This window comes from Myotis lucifugus, unplaced genomic scaffold (assembly GCF_000147115.1).
Source record: "Myotis lucifugus unplaced genomic scaffold, Myoluc2.0 scaffold_231, whole genome shotgun sequence".
NCBI classification, from domain to species: domain Eukaryota; kingdom Metazoa; phylum Chordata; class Mammalia; order Chiroptera; family Vespertilionidae; genus Myotis; species Myotis lucifugus.
Genome location: NW_005871279.1, coordinates 1672888 through 1693099, shown reverse-complemented (window position 1 = coordinate 1693099; position 20212 = coordinate 1672888). Strand labels below are relative to the sequence as shown.

Below are 20212 nucleotides of genomic sequence, written 5' to 3'. Positions count from 1 at the left end.
CCATCAGTAGATGAGTGGATAAAAAAAGTTGTGGTACATTTACACAATAGAATACTGCCCAGTTGTAAAAAAAAAAAAAAAAAAGAAGATCTCTTACCATTTTGACAGCATGGATGTACCTGGAGAGCATTATGCTAAGTGAAATAAGCCAGTCAGAGCAAGACAAACACCATATGACTTAACTCATATATGGAATCTAATGAACAGAATGAATTTACAAGCAAAATAGAGACAGACTCATAGATAGATAGCAGGCTGACAGCTGTTGGGGAAATGGGGGACTGGTTAAGTGGGGGAGGGATTGAGAAAAAAAGAAAATAAAAGAAAGAACTCATTGACACGGACAGCAGTAGGGTGATTGCGGGTGGTGGGGGTGGTGGGAGGAGGTGGAGGTGGAAGAAGGTATAGGGGGGGATAAATGGTGATGGGTAAAAAACATGGAAGAAAAAGATCAGTGTTTGCAAATTATATGATCATTTAAAAAAAGAAAAAGGGATGATGGAAAGAATCTGGCTCCATTGAAAGAGTCCCTGATATGAACCATTTGAACTGGCTCTGTGACTTAATAGACTGGTTCCTGCTCAGTCCCTTTGAACAGGAGGCAGACCTCACAGAACACTTCTCTAGGCACAGCTCTCCTGATATTCACCCTGTGCTCTTTCCTGTCCCATGTCTATCAGTGTGGGAAGCAAATAGGCTTGACCTCCCTGCAGTCATGTGCACTCTGTCTTGCTGTTTAGAAAGCGAGATGTTTATTTTATAAATGAGATCTTTGCAATACCTCTTTGAGGTGGATTAGGCAGGAGTTATTGTTCCCATTTAGAAGGTAAGAAATCTGAACCTCAGGAAAATAATTTAATATGGGCGGAATGGCCAACCACAGATTATATATGTTAACTAGAGGCCCGGTGCACAACATGCGTGCACTGGAGGGGTGTCCCTCAGCCTGGCCTGCGCCCTCTCGCAGTCTGGGACCCCGAGGGATCCTTAGCGCTGCCACGGAGGTGGGAGAGGCTCCCGCCACCGCCATTATGCTCACCAGTCACCAGCTGTGAGCCCAGCTCCTGGCTGAGTGGTGTTCCCCCTATGGCAGGTCACTGACCACCAGGGGGCAGCTCCTGCATTGAGCGTCTGCCCCCTGGTGGTCAGTGTGCATCATAATGACTGATCGTTCTGCTGTTTGGACAACTTGCATATTAGGGTTTTACTATATAGGATTACATACTTCAATTAAGTAAAGATTCAGCCAGCAAACCATTTTTACTGTGTTTTAATCAATATTAAACCGCTGTGCAGTTCAACAACGACATGGGACTTTGTTTCTTGTTTACTCTGTAGTTCATTTATTGATTTTCATCTCTTTTTTTCCTTCACAGGTAATGCCACATCATATGGCTTTATAGTGTATCAAAACAGAAAGTTTTTCCAATCAAAAACTTTTAAAAGTCAATTAGATATTAATAAAAGAGTTATCTCAAGCACAACTAATCACACTGGGAACAATCAGAGTGTTTCTATTAAAATGGCCTTTCAGCAACAGGTGAGTGTTCCCATTAACAAATTAATAATTTAGCCAACTCTTATTACAAAAGCAGGGATAGTTTGGGCAAAAGAAATTTACAGAAAAACTCTTTGAGAGTCTTTTTTTGAAAATATTCACTTAAACCTTCCATATTTTTTTTGTCAGACTAACTAAATGCAAAATTGGCTAATTTGAATTTTTTTATCTTTTCCCCCTTAATCTATAATGAAGATGTTATGCTTTATACATATCTGATTTCTCATATGATTATCTTATTCTTTTTGATTTTTTCTACCAAGTTAAGCATTTAAAAATCTGTTGCAATTGTCTTATCAATTCACAGTACAAAGAAAAGGAACTCAAGTTCTATTCCTTTGCCTGTGTCTATTGGAATTTAAAAAAGCAAGATTGGGACACAGAGGGCTGTTTCAAAGATGGAGAAAGGAATGGGTTGCTGCACTGCCGCTGTAACCACACTTCGAATTTTGCTGTGTTAATGGTAAGGATGTACAGTGTAATCTCTTTTCAGACAGGAATTTTGCTTACACACAATTCTGGTATGTGCTAATTGAAGTTAACTTTAGTGTTTGGTTTACTCAAATCAGATTAAATGGAGAAAAGGGAATGGGATGATAAGACTAAAAAGGGAAAGGCAAGTAGAATAGATTCAATTTGTCCCATAGTTCCTGTACATATTTCTTAAATCTTTTAACTCCAAAGCTACCTTGTATAAGTAGCTGATAACATTTAACTTCAGTGTGCAGCTTTATTTCACCTCTGGAAGTTCTTGGGCTGACCCTTTTACGAAGAGGGGCTTCTGTTTGTTCCATTTCCAGAAAACTATTATTTTGGTGACACCAAAAATGTTAACGTATATTCTTGATACAATGTGTGCCAACTTACCCTTAATTAAGGTATTACTAATGCTGTGAATCTCCCAAAGAGAAGCTGAAGTTTTCTTTCCCTAGTAACCATGATGTATTTGGGAAGCCAGTGGAGATCAGAATTCACTGGAATAACAGAGACTATCAAATTAGAAAACATTGCTCTTTCAATGTTTTTGAGATAACTATAGTTTTCTTATTTTAATTATACAATCTTAGTTGATTTTGATTGTTTTCTAACTGGTATTACACAAAGATCTTCTTTCTCAATCAGAACATAATAAAGATAAAATTTTAACTTTTTTGGTAGCTGAGACTGCTATACATAGTAAATGATACAGAGTACATTGCCATAGTTCTTTTTTCTTTTCTTTCTTTCTTTTTTTTTTTTTTGAGGTTAGGCTTTCAACTATTTCTTCTCACTAATATCTTCATCTGCCTCAATGACTACCTACTCATATTTACAATTAGTTTTGGGTTGCAGCATTTAAAAAAAGGCGAATTAGAATTGTATGTAGTGTGTGGGAGCTGAGTGAATAGATTATTTCTATGATCTGAAGATCTATGTAGTCTGATTCTTTGTCATCATAACATTTTGTTTTATTATTATTTAAAGTGAAGTTCATTTTTGTTTTTACTTCTACAAAAGAAACACATATTCACTGCATAAAGTATGAAAGCTTATCTACTGCACAGAAATACACTGATATGGGAAATCTTTATGAGATCTTAAATAGTAATTCAAGAATAATTCTATTATGTTAATAAAGCCCTATATCTTTGTGCAAAAGACATAGTAATATTTATAAGCACATCAAAAAAGGTCACTTCTGGAGAAGAGACAGGATTTCAAGAGTCAGGTTATGATATGGGGTAGTTGACAGTAAAGAGAAACATGTTTTTAAAAATATGTTTCTACTAGAGGCCCAGTGCATGAAATTTGTGCAGGGGAGTGGGGAACCTTCAGCCTAGTCTGCACCCTCTCCAATCTGGGACCTCTTGGGGGATATCCGACTGCCGGTTTAGACGCAATCCTGGGGATCAGACCTAAACCGGCAGTCGGACATCCCTCTCACAATCTGGGACTGCTGGCTCTAACAGCTTGCCTGCCTGCCTACATGATTGCCCCTAACTGCCTCCCTCAACCAGCCTGATCACCCCTAACTGCCACTGCCTGCTGACTGATTGCCCCCAACTGTGCCCCCATGCCAGCCTGGTCATCCCCAACTGCCCCCCCTGCTGGTCTGATTGCCCCCAACTACCCCCCCGCCCCGGCTGGCTGGGTTGCCCCTAATTGACCCCTTTGCTGACCTGGTCACCCCATGCAGCCTGCTGGTCAGTCCTTTGGTTGTCCCCCACTAACCACCCTGCCAGCCTGGTCGCTCCACACAGCCTGCTGGTCCATCCTTTGGTTGGCCCTCACTAACCCCCTGCTGGCCCTGTCACCCCACGCAGCCTGCTGGTCAGTCGTTTGGTCGTCCCTCACTAACCCCCCTGCCTGCCTGGTTGCCCATGCAGCTGCTGTGTGGTTGTTACTGTTACTGTTCGGTCATTCTGTCGGGTCGTGACGGGCCTAGGCCAGTGGTCGGCAAACTGCGGCTCTCGAGCCACATGCGGCTCTTTGGCCCCTTGAGTGTGGCCACGAAGTTTCAATCTCACTGTACGTGTGTGCCCACACGTGGTATTTTGTGGAAGAGCCACACTCAAGGGGCCGCAGTTTGCTGACCATTGGCCTAGGCTATTATTAGTATGGATATGTTTTATAAATAAGCATATATTTTTAAATTTTACCAATGAAAAATATTGGAAAGTATAGGAAATCAAAAATAATTATATATATCCTACCCTCTCAGTGACCACTATTATTACCTCTCTAGATTTCTAAGAATACTACTTACATGAAATATACTTTTCATGGATATATACTAAAATACTGGAATAGAGATATCCTATATAATAAAAGCCCAGTGACCTAATGGCAGGATGACCAGAACAACCGTGGCCCCTTGCCCCAGCAGGCCCCCCCACCCCAATTGGGGGCAGAGTCTGCCGGCAAACTGCCTGTGGCCCCTCACCCTGGCCATCCAGGCCCCAATGGCCCCCATTGGAGTGGGCTGGTCTGCTCCCACCCATGCACTGGGCCTCTATCTACACTAATAAAAGAGAAACATGGTAATTAGCGTATGACCGCTACCCTTTTCATTGGCTAATCAGTGAGTATATGCAAATTAACTGTCAGCCAAGATGGCGGCCGGCAGCCATGCACTGAAGCGAGCAGGGAGACTTGCTTGCTCCAGTGACTGCGGACTCCAAGGTTCCCCGCCTGACTTGCCGGCCTCTCAGCTGCAACTCTAAGCAACTATGTACTATGTTGCAAATAAGAAGCTAAACAAAACCCCAGAAACCGGCTTTCAGTCAGCCCCAGACCGCAACATTGTATCGATGTTTTCAGGGGCGAGGCCTCAGAGCTAAAGCTGGCCCAGAATAAAAAAAAGAAAAAAAGAAAACAAGGAGCGGTTGGAAGCTTCAGTCACTCGCCAACCGGAAAACAGCCCTCAGCCCCTCACCCAGACTGGCCAGGCACCCCAGTGGGGACCCCCACCCTGATCCAGGACACCCTTCAGGGCAAACCAGCCAGCCCCTACCCATGCACCAGGCCTCTATCCTATATAGTAAAAGGGTAATATGCCTCCTGGCACCGGGATCAGCGTGACAGGGGGCAGTGCCCAAACCCCCTGATCACCCTGCGGCTCTGTGTGTGACAGGGGGCAGTGCCCCAACTCCCCTATCGGCCCTACTCTGTGAGTGACAGGGGGGAGCTCCTCAACCCCCTGATGGGCCCTGCTCTGTGCGTGACAGGGGGGAGCTCCCCAACCCCCTGATCGACCCTGCTCTGTGTGTGACAGGGTACGGAGCCCCAACCTCCCTAATGGGCCCTGTTCTGTGAGTGACAGGGGGCAGCGCCCCAACCCCCTAATCGGCCCTGCTCTGTGCGTGACAGGGGGTGGCGCCACAACCTCCCCATCGACCCTGCCTTGAGTGTGACAGGGGGCGGTGCCCCAACTCCCCAATCAGCCCTACCCTGAGCATGACTAAGGGAGGCATCACAACCTCCCGATCCGTCCTGCTCTGTGCATGACGGGGCGGCGCTCCAACTCCCCAATCGGCCCTGCTCTGAGCCTGACCAGGGGCTGCACTTAGGGATTGGGCGTGCCCTCCGCCACCCGGGAGCAGGCCTAAGCCAGCAGGTCGTTATCTCCTGAGGGGTCCCAGACTGCGAGAGGGCACAGGCCGGGCTGGGGGACCCCCGTCTCCACCCCCCCGAGTGCACAAATTTTTGTGCACCGGGCCTCTAGTAGAAATATAAAACCCTACCCTGCCACCACTCCAACCCAACCCGCCAAGGGTCCTGAAACTACAAAATTAGATCACTGATTCAGGCTAGCAGTGCAAAGTGTAAAGCCTCATTCACACGGGAGGAATTCGCACCTCTCTCCTTCCCCTTGGACTCCTCGTCTTGGATCCCCCTGCCTCGGAGGTGTGCACAGTATGAAAGGTGTGCACGGAGGACAGACACGCAATTGAAAGCTCAGAAGTCACTCTTTTGGGGTCCTGTGGTGCATCCAGGCAGACAAACTGGTCACCAACAGCCAAGCACCAGACTGTCCCTCCTCACCCCCGGCCTCAGCTCCAGCAGGCACTCCCGGGGCAGGACACAAGGAAAGCCGCCTGGAATCTTCGCAGAGATGGGAATGCTCGGGAGGCCAAGATAATAGAAACCTAAGGGCCCAAATGCTGGGGCCCATGCTGCCAGGGCCCACTCAGCACAAGGCCAAGGGGAGCTCAGACCAAGTTCTGGTCCAATTTCTAACCGGGTCGCGACTGCCATCGGGGCATCCAGGGCCGCAGTTCGCACTGGAGTGTGTAATCGCAGGGGGCGCTCTGGAGGCGGAGGGCTCACCCCAACCCCTGGGCCCTGGGGGGCTCTCTGCCTGCGCACCCTTCCCCCAGGCGCTCAGCCCCAGCAGTGCCAGCAAAGCCCCTTTGCTGGGGCGGGATCCCCAGGGGCAGGCTGGGGGAGGGGTGGCCGGCCCTAGGCCTCTGCAGCGGCTGTTTGCACACATGAAATTAGCTGTAATTATCCTGGGCTTTCAGTTTGCTGACTCTGGGCCTGGGAGCTGCGCCTGGGGTGAACACGCCCATGGAGCCGCTGTTCCGCCAAATGAGCCCTCTCACCGGGCCAGGAAGCTCTATCCCTGACCACAGCACCCTGTGTCGTGTGTCTGTGTTTGCCCAACAGTCTACACAGCTGGCCTGGGGTATCTTTGTGTATCCTCATGTTGTGGACCAACATTCGCGGGAATAAGACCACCGACTCCAATTAGGTCTTAAACAGCAAGCGAGGACTTATTGAACTGGTCAGTGACTGTCACAGGCTTTCTCCTCCTGTAACAGCCCCGAGCTTTGAGCTCAGGGAGTTTTTATTCCCAGAAACCACAAACGTCCTTGATTTACAGTTACAAGGGTCTAATCAGGACCTTGACGCGCAGATGTCTGGGAGTGGGAGACTTGGAGTTATGCCTGGTTACCTATCCTTGACCCCATCCTTGTTAAAATTTTTTACATTCAATTCATCACACTCAGTCGTGTGTCTACACTGGCCGCTGGGAAGGTTCATGAGTACCAGGCACCCATGAGGAGAGGAGGCGTGGTGGGGCGGGGGAAGCTGAACTGGTTCTCAGCTGCCAAGGAAGGGCTAGTGCCCGGCTGTCCAGTCTGCAAAAGTCCTACATAAACTGAGCCCGGAGCAGCGGCCAAGGCCAGAAATCTCTGGGATTTCAGGTGTAACCGCCAAACCGACCTAGACCTTGCTCTGTCTCCACGCCCCCCCACCCCCACCCCAGCCATTTCGAACCTCAGCCACCAGCGCTCCTCTCCTGCAGGTGGCATAGCCAGGGCTCAGACAGGTTAGGGAACTCACCCTAAGCGGCACAGCAGGCCAGGGCCGCCACTCTCCAGAGCTGCGGCAGGGGATTCAGGATTCGGGCTTCGCTCAAAATCAGAAGGTGTGTGGGGACCTGAAAGGGAACGCCTCCAGGTCCTCCTCTCTCTGTCTGGTCTCCTCGCCCTCGGTGACCCTGGTCCTGCGTACTCAGTCCATTGCTGCCACATTCTTCCAGCCCTTTCCTGAGGCCAGTTCAGTCATGTCTTCACTGAACGGAACCAGAGCGCAAAGGAGAGCAAGCTCAGCCTAGGGGCCTTAGGGATGGAGGGACCAGCCTGCCTGAAGCAGGATTTCTCGGCACACTCGCTCTGCCCTTAGGGCTGAGTCCCTCCTTTGCCTCCCTGGCTTCTCTGTGTCTGTCTGTCTCCCCCGTGCATCTCGCTCCCTGTTCCTTGCTCTCTGATCCTGTTTACTCATTCCCATGTCTCGCTGGGCCTTTTGTCTCTGTCTCTCATCGGATCTCTGCCCGTGGAGAACACCCCTGCTGCCCCCGCAAAGGAACACACATCAGCAGAATCTGCCTTTCAATAAAAAACAAGTGGGAAACAGAGTGAATGAATAGCATTAACTTAACAACAATCTATGTCTGCAAATGCGTTCCCAATGGCAGCACTTTGGCTTCGGTGAGGGTGGCTAGGGCGGTGCGTGTTGGCCACATGTTCTGGAGCCTCAGACACAAAGTGTAGGGGGCTCAGCGCCTCCCTATAGACCCCTCCCACTAGCCACCTGGGATGGCAGGGCCTGGGGAAGGGGCTTAGTCTATCCTCACCCTGGGGGACTCCACCTGATTCTGTAGACCCTTTCCCCTCTTCTGGCATCTGCTGGTCCCTTTTACACCCCCAGTTCTTCCAAACCTTCCTATGCTGACCCCAACTCTCCGTCTGTACTGGTCCTCACCCCCCCCACCCACATACACAGATTTCACCCTCTTCCTCCCCCACCCCCAGTCTTCTACCCCATACTTCTTCCTGCCCTGCCCTCCCCTGCCCCACCTCCATTCAGCCCTCCTGCCCCAGACCACCCAGCAGCCCTGGCTCTGGGAGAAATGGTTAGAACAAAGCTTTCCTTGGCCAGAAGAGACTCTCCAGGGAGCTGCATGCAGAAAGGACTCCCAGTCCTGTACCTGCAACTGCTCTGTCCTGCCAGATGCCAATCAGAAATTGTGTCTCTGGAGACAGAGGGTAGCAGAAGTAGGCTGCTGTCCTTTGAAGCCCCTCATCAGGAGGAAACTCCCCCCCTCCAAAAAAAAATTCACCCTGCTGCCCCCCTTCTCCCTTTCAGCAATCCTCCTTTGCCCCTTTCCCTGGAAGTGGAAAGATTGGAGCACATCTGTACATATACCTAAGCAACCGAACGAACAGTCGACCTGTTGCTATGATGTGCACTGACCACCAGAGGGCAGATGCTCAATGCAGGAGCTGCCCCCTGGTGGTTAGTGCGCTCCCACAGTGGGAGCGCTGCTCAGCCATAAGCCTGGCTCACGGGCTCACGGGCTCATGGTTAGCCAGTGCAGGGGTGGGGTGTGTGCGGTGGTGGGAGCCTCTCCTGCCTCCATGGCAGAGCTAAGAGCAGTGAGCCCAGTGGTAAGGAGCAGCGCGCGGGTGGGCAGTAAGGAGCAAGGGATCCCAGACTGCGAGAAGGATGAATGCCAAGGGCTCCCGGACTGCGAGAGGTTTCAGGCCTGGCTGAGGGACCCCCTTCCTGCCCCTAGTGCACTGGGCCTCTAGTATTACATAAAAATTAGACCTTTAAAAAATGACAGGATAATATGAACAAGTTTAAAAATATTTCTGCAACTTTATTTTTAGGGCATCAGCTTAGATATGCTGATTTCCCCTTGGATTAAAGTTACACATAAAAATAATGCAATGGGCCCTGGCCTGTTTGGCTCAGTGGATAGAGTGTCGGCCTGCGGACTGGAGGGTCCCGGGTTCGATTCCGGTCAAGGGCATGTACCTTGGTTGCGGGCACATCCCCAGTAGTGGGTGTGCAGGAGGCAGCTGATCGATGTTTTTCTCTCATCGATGTTTCTAACTCTCTATCCCTCTCCCTTCCTCTCTGTAAAAAATCAAAAAAATATATGTAAAAAAAATAATGTAATGGATAAATGAAGTAAATCTAGCCAGTTGAGATCTCATTCAACAGCTTTGATTTTAGACAGTGAGGAGCAGTATATATGTTTTCCCTAACTGAATTAGTTAAAAAACACACACACAAAAAAAAACCTGCTGTCAAGTCCTACTTCCTGTAAACTGCTTAGCAAAAAGGGGTCATTAATTTATTTTCTTTTAAAATATATCAACAGTTATAAAGTGAACACATATGTGGCAACTCTCTGGTTATTTTGACCAATGTAACTTTTCATGATTTTGTAGGCATTTCATTAATGGTTACTTTAAAATAGTAATCTTGTCTTATTTTCCAGAGTTATGAAAAGGACTATAAATATCCTGGCCTAGACGAATTATCCAACGTTGGATGCGCGCTGTCCATTACTGGTCTGGTTCTCACAATTATATTTCAGATTGTCACCAGGTAAGAAGGGATGTTGGCTCTTCTCATGAGAGAAATTGCTGTCCTTTTTATTTCCTCTGAGCATATTGCCCATTTTTAGTTTACTTGTGTGCTGTCTGTTTTCCCCATCAGCATGTAAATTGATGAGAATAGTGACCTCCTCTGACTTTGTTGTTGCTGTCCTTTGTTTTGTTTTGTTTTCACCGCCATATCCGCAAGGCTGACCACAGTAGAGAAATGGACTCATAGTAGAGGAATACCTGTAAAATAAATGGGTCTATTGTGTACTCTCATGCTCAAGATAACTTGAATTCATCTTTCCTTCAGAATTATTTCTCTCTACTTAATTCCTTCACAACTGTTTTCTCAGATGGGTTGAGGAGAGAGAGAGAGAGAGAAAGAGAGAGAGAGAGAGAGAGAGAGAGAGGATCCTTACTGGAATATATTATTACATTGATGGTTGGGAATAATAATTTTCTAACCTATCATTCTATATTTAGTCACTATATTCCTTCATAAAAAGTGTACCCTCCACCCTGGTCGCTGTGGCTCAGTTGGTTGGGCACTGTCTCATGCACCAAGAAATCACCAGTTTGATTCTCCATCAGGGCACATGCCACAGTTTCAGGCTCTATCCCCTGTAGGAGGCAGCTGGTGGCTATTTCTCTCTTATTGATATTTCTCTCTCTCCCTCTCTCTCTCTCTCTCTCTACCTCTCCCTTCCTCTCTCTTTAAAAAAATACCAAAAAAGTGTACTCTCCAATGTAACCAGAGGGAGTCCTTTGATGTTATTTTGTCATGTTCCTATCAGTCTATAAGCACTTCCTTATTTCAGGCACAGCAAGATGACAAAAGCACATCTATCACTTTCTTTGCCCTGTACTTAGAATCAGCCATATTTCCAAAGAGCCAGAATTCTTTTTTATTTCTTTTCTTTATCTTTCACACTCAATGAGTCTCTTGACATTCATTTAAAATTCTTATACTGAGTGCTTACTATGGACCAACCACCCACACGAACAAGACAGATAAGCTCTCATTTCTCATGGTGTTTACATTTCCAGGGGGAAGACAAATGTTATACAAATATATACAGAAATCTATATATATAAAAGCTTAAGTGACCGGCCGACTGGCTGGTAGCTATAACACGCACTGACCACCAGGAGGCAGACGCTTAACGCAGGAGCGGAAACCACAGTCATGGAAACATGGAACAGACTGATGAATCTCAGAGGAAAGGGTGGGAAGAGATTAACCAAAGATCTTATGTGCATACTAGAGGCCCAGTGCACAGATTTGTGCACCGGTGGGGTCCCTCAGCCTGACCTGTGGGGATTGGGCTAAAACAGGCTCTTCGACATCCCCTGAGGAAGGAAAATTACATGCTATGTAATTACAAGTCAGTCATACAAAAAGAAATGGCTCTTATTTTATCTTTTCTAGAAAAATCTTAGGTAAATATGAGATGAAGAAAAAAACATTTAAAGAGCACTTGGTTCTACATCCAGAATTATATCTTCCAATGAAAGGACAGTTTTCGGGCATGTTTGACATTAAAAGGCCCATTCAAAACATCTTGACCATTTGACTATCAGCAAGTATTTCCCAAAGTATGGTCCCTGGAACTCTAGTCATTGGGAGATACTCCATAGAAAAAGGGCTCTGAGATGTCTTATAGAGAAGACACATGTGAAATATTGTTGCGTATAAGCCATTTACAGGGTTGGTAATCATCAGTCTATTCAAGTTATGAAGAATATCATTAGAACAATAGGCTGTTAAACAAATTTTAAATATTTTCACTTAATTTAAAATGTTTACTCTGTAAATGTAATGTAAGCTAAACCTTATAACATTTTGCTGGTTTAAAACATTTTGTTAGTTTAAAGGTAATAAGTTTAATATTACTTAAAATTATACAGTTAGTTAAAGTTTATATCTGGCCTTATTCTTTTAAAATTTATACATAACTTTTAAATAAAATACTTTTAAAAACTCAAGAGGCTTTCACACATGGGTTCATCTAGAATCTGCACTAATAAAAGACAAAGATGCTAATTGACCATACTTTCGCTACACCCACCAGCCAATCAGAGCGACTATATGCAAATTAACCCAACCAAGATGGCGGTTAATTTGCATATACCAGCTGGGAGCGAAGACTGAAGACAATGTAGAAGGAAGTGAAGCACTGTAGAAGGGAACAAAGTAGAGGTGGCAGAGACAGGAATGGAGCCAAGGCGGCGGAGACGGGAGGGAAGCAAGCCAGGCGGTGGAGGCGGGAGCGAAGCCTGCCTTAGCGGGTTTCGCTCCCTTCTCTGCTTCGCTCCAGCCGCAGGAAGCCCTATTCTTGCAGGAATCTTCCTGCAATGGGCCTCTAGTGTGCAATAATATCCTATTTTGAAAATCTGAAAAATCCTTTTAGAACCTTTCTATAGATAGCCTTTGTATGTCCTTTCAAATCTAGAGAAGTTATGCTCTACTGCAGTATAAAAAGGCCACCCTAGAACTTACTGTCTTGAAAGAACAATTTATTATCTCTAATGATTCTGTGACTTGACGAGGCTCAGCTGGACGTTCTTCCAAAGGTCTCACTTAGTGTCTCCCATGAGACTGCAGTCACCTGGTGGCTGGGGCTGGATCATCGGGAGGCTCAGCTGGGATGCCGCAGCAGCCTGGTCTCTCTCTCCACGTAGTCTCAGAGCATTTCCATGAGGTTCCTTTGCAGGGTAGCTGGAATTTTACATCATGGCTCAGAACTCACAGGAGCACAAGGAAAGCTTGTTATGACTTTCATGTGTCCTAGGCACTTTTGCCTTTGTGAGACTGCCCTCCATAAAAAAGGATAAAAATTATGTTTTATGACAGCACTGATGAATGTATTAATATTATATGCTACATTTTTTTAAACATGAGAGTTCATTTTTGTTTGTTTTGGATTGAAAGGGGTTGAAACATTGCTGTGGGCCACAAATGTATTGGGGGCCCTAAACACTCCTGAATCTAATGGACAAGTTGGCCCTGGCTCCCAGGCCTTCTGCTGCACTCTGTTAATTAAAACAAGTCACAGGCCAGCGCTGGAGGTGAACATGCCGGGCATACATAATGGGAAGTAGAATTCATTTGGGCCATCTCTGGAGAATAGCTATCACCTTTGATTAGAACACAGTTTCAAGAAAGGATGTATCAGCCTGTTTTTTCTAACTCACTTCCTTGTGGAAATGAGATAAGAGGGGAGTATGGTTTTCTGATGTAGTAGGGAAGGTAGGTTTACCAGCTGGCCCACTAGGCTATGCACTGGATTTACATTGGATAATAATATTCTGTTGTTTATTTATTTAATTACATTTACCAATTTATTTTCAGGAAAGTCAGAAAAACCTCAGTAACCTGGGTGTTGGTCAGTCTGTGCACATCAATGTTGATTTTCAATCTCCTCTTTGTGTTTGGGATTGAAAATCCCAATAAGAAACGAGAGACAAAGCTCCTGAAGAAAATACAATTCCCAAAGAAGACATGACTAAGGAGGATCCGAATCCCCGGTGCACGGCGGTTGCTGCCTTGCTGCACTATTTCCTGTTAGTGATGTTTACCTGGACTGGAATCAGTGCAGTGCAGCTCTACTTCCTTCTGATTAGGACCATGAAGCCTCTTCCTCAACGGTTCACTCTTTACATTTCTTTAATTGGTTGGGGTAAGTGTTTGCTTCTCTACCTACTCAGGAATTTAGTTTTGTTGAAATTATTTATTTATTTTGTGATTATCTTTATTTATTGGGGTGACATTGGTTATACAGGTTTCAGGTGTACAATTCTATAGTACTTCATCTGTATATTGTATTGTGTGTTCATCACAGCAAGTCAAGTCTCCTCCTATCACTATTCATCCTCCCTTTACCCTCTTCAACCTCCCCCCACCTCTCTTCCCCTCTGGTAAACACCATGCTGTTGTCCATGACTTTTGGGGTTTTCTTTTGCTTAATCCCTTCATTTTGTCACCCAGCCCCACAAGCCCCCTCCCCTCTGACAGTTGTCAGCCTGTTCTATATCTATGAGTCTGTTTCTATTTTGTTTGTTAGTTTATTTTGTTCACTAGATTACACATATGAGTGAAATCATACGGTACTTGTCTTGCTCTGACTGGCTTATTTCATTTAACATAAAGCTCTCCAGCTCCATCCATGCTGTCACAAAGAGTAGGATTTCCTTCTCTTTTGCAGCTGTGTAGTATGCCATTGTGTAAATGTACCACAGCTTTTTCATCCACTCATCTACTGATGGGTACTTGGGCTGCTTCCAAATCTTGACTGTTGTAAATAATGCTGCAATGAACATAGGGGTGCATATATTCTTTCGAATTAGTGTTTCAGGTTTCTTCGGATAAATTCCCAGAAATGAAATTGCTGGGTCATAAGGCAGATCCATGTTTAATTTTTTGAGGAAACTCCATACTGCTTTCCACAGTGGCTGCACCAGTCTGTATTCCCACCAACAGTGTACCCAGGTTCCCTTTTCTCCACATCTTTGCCAACACTTGCTTGTTGATTTATTGATGATAGCCATTCTGACAGTTGTGGGGTAATATATTATTGTGGTTTTAATTTGCATTTCTTTAATGGAAATAATTTAATTTAAGCAAATGCCTATTGAAGACCTAATTGTATGACAACCTAATTGTAGGGGAGATGGAAAACTCAGAAGTGCTTCCCACCTAGTAGCTCACAGTTCTGTGGAGGGAGATGGACCAAGGCAGATCTGCTAAATATGTCATAAGCTAACTTCAAGGTGTTAATTTCCTTTAACATCTCTATTTATTTGACTGGAGATTTAGACCAGAAAAACTTTCTAGCTACTTTAAAAAAATTTTTTAAGAAAGAAAATGAGAGTGACTCTTTAAGAAAAATAATTTCAAAACTGTTGACCTACAGCTATAGGATCATTTAGTACATTGTCTATAGTGGAAATGACAATACATCTTGAAAAGGGTCAATTGTATAATGCATTCATGATCTTTTATAATTAATACCAGTCTTGGGTAAATTATTAATTCTATTCCTCTCTTTATTACCTAGGAGTCCCAGCTGTCATTGTAGCTATGACAGTGGGAATTATTTATTTTAAGAATCATTCAGGATGGGAGCTAGGCTACCGGCGAGAAGAAATGTGAGTTATATATTTTAAAATGTCCATTTCTTTGATATGAGTGCAACTATTCAGTGATATTGAGTCCAAGCCTCACTGTACATATGCATCTCACTTTATAATTGTCATATTCTAAGTGGGTATTTAAAATTCTCAAAGAAGACATTATATTTTAAATATGGTGACATGAAAGTTTCCTATGATAAATCCTTCAGTAAAGCAAGTATTTCCCTTCTAAATTTATATATTTAAACTTTCTTGTGTTAAATTGAATTTTTTATTAAGTCTGAAAAATTATAGGACAGAACAGATGTGATCCTTAGTAACATCTTATCTTAGTTTTCTCATCTAGATAACAGGAATGACAATAATAGTACTACCTGCTCAGAGGTTACTGTGAGGGGTGAAACAAATGTGAAAGCATTTCATAACTTAAAGGGTACCATCTATACTTATGAGCCAATTTTGTTTATATGATTATAATGAATACTAGAGGCCCGGTGCACGAAATTCATGCGGGGGGGGGGGGGTGGGGTGGGGTGGGGAGGTGGGTGTCCTCAGCCTAGCCTGCACCCTCTCCAATCTGGGATCTCTCTCACAATCCAGGACTGCTGGCTCCCAACTGCTCGCCTGTGTGCCTGCCTGATTGACCCTAACCACTTCTGCCTGCCTGCCTGATCACCCCCTAACCACTCCCCTGCCAGCCTGATCGACACCTAACTGTTCCCCTGCTGACCAGATCGCCCCCAACTGCCCTGCCCCGCGGCCTGGTCATCCCCAACTGCCCTCCCCTGCTGGCCTGGTCGCCCCTAACTGCCCTCTCCTGCTGGCCATCTTTGACCACATGGGGGCAGCCATCTTGTGTGTTGGAGTGATGGTCAATTTGCATATTAACTCTTTATTATATAGAATTTCATGATGATTTATTACACTTAACAAATTCTCCCTGTGACTTCAGCCTGAATAACTAACTGTTAATAATGGAAGTACCTGACTTTATGGTGGTTGCTTTTTATGTGGAGAGGAAGAGAAGAAAGCTGAGCTGAACTTTTTACATGTATTTCTGCTACAGAACAACTGCTCTTTAATTGATCCTCCCTTCTCATCTTATAATCCAACTAGTGGCCTGGTGCATGAATTTTATACACATTAAAAGGGAATTAATTAGAGAGTCAAGTCCTCACACACCTGTGCAGGCCTCAAAATCTCTTGAGACCCCAACCCAGCTTACCCCACCCCCACTGGGCAAGACCCAGACCTGGCTGGCCGCACACCCATCAAGCCTGGCCCCCCTGCAGCGTCTCATCAGCACTGGGTGGGGACGCACGCAGACAGCATCACGTCCCAGGCCAGGGATGCACGTAGGCAGCATCATGTACCCTGCCGGGGACACATGCAGACAGTGCCACATCCCAGGCCGGGTTGCATGTAGGCAACTTCACGTCCCAGGCTGGGGACACACATAGGCAGCTTTACTTCAGCGCTGGGGTTTGGGGGGGGGTGGCAGCGCCACATCCCAGGTCAGGGACACAGGCAGACAGTGTCATGTCCCAGGTCAGGGACACAGGCAGGCAGCGCCACGTCCCAAGTCAGGCACACAGGCAGACAGTGTCATGTCCCAGGTCAGGGACACAGGCAGACAGTGTCATGTCCCTGGCCAGGGATGCAGCCAGGCAGCTTCACCTCAGTGCTGGGTAGGATGTTAGCACTGGGCAGGCCTGGGTGTGCCTCTGCTGGGGGCAGAAGTCCCTGCCCCTGATCCCACCACCCAGCTCCTGTGCATGCGCAACCAGTAGACTGGTTGTGACTCAGACACTGTAATGGACAAATTAGCATAATCCCTATTTATTATATAGGATCATTCATATCCCCAGATTCCACCTTAAGACCGAGATCAACTCAAATAAAAATAAAACTTTTGCAAATGTGCAATACACCCAAGGGAAGGCTATGGTGTTAGGGTGCTTACCTATTTTGAGGGCTAACCATGTCCAGCTGTGGAACAGGAGGCTATCAGCCTGGTTTGAATTTAGAAGCCAAGCACTTCAGGTATTATTTTCTCCATTTAATTAGGGTTAAGTATCTTTCAATGAGTTTTACATTTTGAATTACGAAATTAGAGATTGGGATAAGATGCTCATATCTCCTGGGAGAGGTAATTTACTTCAAATTGCATTTTTAATTTCCAACTCGAATCCAGGCACAAGGCTAAACCTATTTCTATAAAAGCCTTTAGGAGAAAGAAGACTACTATCTTACATTTATTCTCACTGGGCTATAAATAATTGAGAGCAAATTCTTTCCTGATTCTTTCCTGAGTACAGTATTGGCTGTTAGGGAAGACATGAGGTGACTGATAATAAGAGAAGTTGGGAAGAGAGGAAAGGATGTGTAACATCTGCCTCCTCTTGGACCATTATCCCCCACATTCCACCCTACACACAGGCATCAAGGGTCACATTCCTTCAGGATTTATTTAGAAAGTGGAGGGACTTTTTTGGTTTTCCTCCCAGTTGTTGAACCTCAATATCTTATTGCCCCCCCCACCCCCCGTGCTCTGCCAGTGATACCTGAAACTGCTAACCCAGTTCCCCTGATGTACTGCTATCTTCGTAAGAAGGACCCAATTAAGAGGTAAATGCAAGGCAGGCCACATTTCTTCTTAATGCTTAATACTCTATCCTCTACTTATCTGTACCACCATCATATAGGCTGTTTTCAGACTTTCCTGAAGGGTTGAGGTAATCATGATAAATTATAATGCATGAAGGGGGAAATTATTCAACTGTATGCTGTGTATCCTAAAGCAGTGATGGCGAACCTTTTGAGCTCAGCGTGTCAGCATTTTGAAAAACCCTAATTTAACTCTGGTGCCGTGTCACATATAGAAATTTTTTGATATTTGCAACCATAGTAAGACAAAGATTTATTATTTTGATATTTATTTTATACTAGAGGCCCGGTGCACAAAAATTTGTGCATTCGGGGGGGGGGGTCCCTCAGGCCGGCCTGTGCCCTCTTGCAGTCTGGGACCCCTCAGGAGATAACGACCTGCTGGCTTAGGCCTGCTCCCGGGTGGCAGAGGGCAGGCCCAATCCCTAGGAGCAGCCCCCTGGTGGGGCTCAGAGCAGGGCTGATTGGGGAGTTGGGGTGCCAGCCCCTGTCATGCACAGAGCAGGGTGGATTGGGAGGTTGCGATGCCACCCTCAGTCACGCTCAGGGTAGGGCCGATTGGGGGGTTGGGGCACCGCCCCCTGTCACACTCAAGGCAGGGTCGATGGGGAGGTTGTGGCACCACCCCCTGTCATGCACAGAGCAGGGCCGATAGGGGAGTTAGGGCACCGCCCCCTGTCACACTCAAGGCAGGGTTGATGGGGAGGTTGCGGCGCCACCCCCTGTCACCCACAGAGCAGGGCCAATCAGGGGGTTGGGGCACCGCCACTGTCACACTCAGGGTAGGGCCGATGGGAAGGTTATGGCTCTACCCCGTCACACACAGAGCAGGGCCCATCAGGGGGTTGGGGCGCCTTCCCCTGTCACGAACAGAGCAGGGCGGATAGGGAGGTTGTGGTCCTGCCCCCTGTCACACACAGAGCTGCAGGGCGATCAGGGGGTTTGGGCGCTGCCCCCTGTCACACTGATCCAGTGCCAGGAGGCCTCGAGGCTCCGCTGATCCCGGTGCTAGGAGGCATATTACCCTTTTACTATATAGGATAGAGGCCTGGGGGCTGGCTGGTTTGCCCTGAAGGGTGTCCTGGATCAGGGTGGGGGTCCCCACTGGGGTGCATGGCCAGCCTGGATGAGGGGATGATGGCTGTTTGCAGCTGGTCACACACCCTTCAGGGTGGGGCTCCCCACTGGGGTGCCTGGCCAGTCTGGGTGAGGGGCTGAGGGCCATTTTCAGGATGGCAGTTATTGACTGAAGCTCCCAACTGCTCCTTTTTTTTTCTCTTTTTTTATTTTATTCTGGGCCAGCTTTAGCTCTGGCTCTAACTCTGAGGCTTCGTATCTGGTTTGTTTGCTGTTCTATAATCGAAACAATGTATAACTTCAGCTCTGAGATCCCGGCAGGCTGAAAGCTGGTTTCTGGGGTTTTGTTTAGCTTCTACATTTGCAACATAGTACATAGTTGCTTAGAGTTGCAACTCAGAGGCCGGCAAGTGAGGCAGGGAACGTTGGAGTCCGCAGCAAGCAAGCCTCATGCTCGCTTCAGTGCCTGGCTGCCGGCCGCCATCTTGGCTGACAGTTAATTTGCATATACTCACTGATTAGCCAATGAAAAGGGTAGCGGTCGTACGCTAATTACCATGTTTCTCTTTTATTAGTGTAGATATTTAAATGCCATTTAACAAAGAAAAATCAACCAAAAAAATGAGTTCACGTGCCACCTCTGACACGCGTGTCATAGGTTCGCCATCACTGTCCTAAAGCTTCCTTCACGGTGTGCTGCATGGAAAAATCACCAAGCAGTTAAATACTTCATCTGAAGTCTACTTATGATGCTCTCCAGACCTCGGGTCCACAGCTGTTTATAAATTCATCCTCGACCATGTGACTCTCCAATCTCCACCCTAGAAATCTTGCTCCATGCCTACAAGGGTTATTCGCACTGTAGGATCCATCTCTCTCCTTGGCAGTTTATTTCTCAAAATCCTAGTTATTAAATTAGGGATAACAAAGAGAAAGGCTGTTGTGAGAACAAGTTCAGCATAATTATCTCTCCAAGCAATATAATTATAAAGGGGGTGAGGAGTCCCCTCCTGGTGCACACTTCCTAATGACCATGGGTATCCAAGCCTCTTTCCCTCCAGGTCCCCATCCATGTGAGTTAATTAAGGACTCTTACAGACATTTGCACACACACACAACACACACACACACACACATCTATAGTACAAATATTAATTCTCAGAAATTGTATCGTCTAAAGTTTAAACAACTCAAGATTCATACAGAAAGGATTAATACTTGTCTATTTGTTTCATAATTTGCAAGTCTCCTTTATCGAGTAGAGTTGAATTGTTCATTTTCTTTCTTGATCTTTTCCTCTCCCTTCAAACTGTGTTTCTTTAGGCTTCTTGGGTAAGAAATGTGTTCATCTTTTCCATTTCAAACTTTTGATGGCCACTTGCTTACTCACTAA

At 46.1% G+C, this 20212-nt stretch overlaps 1 protein-coding gene across 1 annotated transcript in view; it reads left to right on the top strand.

Annotated features, from left to right (window-relative positions):
* ADGRG7 (adhesion G protein-coupled receptor G7) overlaps positions 1 to 20212 on the top strand; it is an 84015-nt gene that overhangs the window by 48816 nt on the left and 14987 nt on the right. Inside the window, 6 exon segments of the mRNA XM_014463999.2 lie at positions 1377 to 1540; positions 1866 to 2021; positions 9837 to 9946; positions 13295 to 13410; positions 13413 to 13622; positions 15000 to 15090. Of these exon segments, the coding sequence (XP_014319485.1) occupies positions 1377 to 1540; positions 1866 to 2021; positions 9837 to 9946; positions 13295 to 13410; positions 13413 to 13622; positions 15000 to 15090 (847 nt within the window).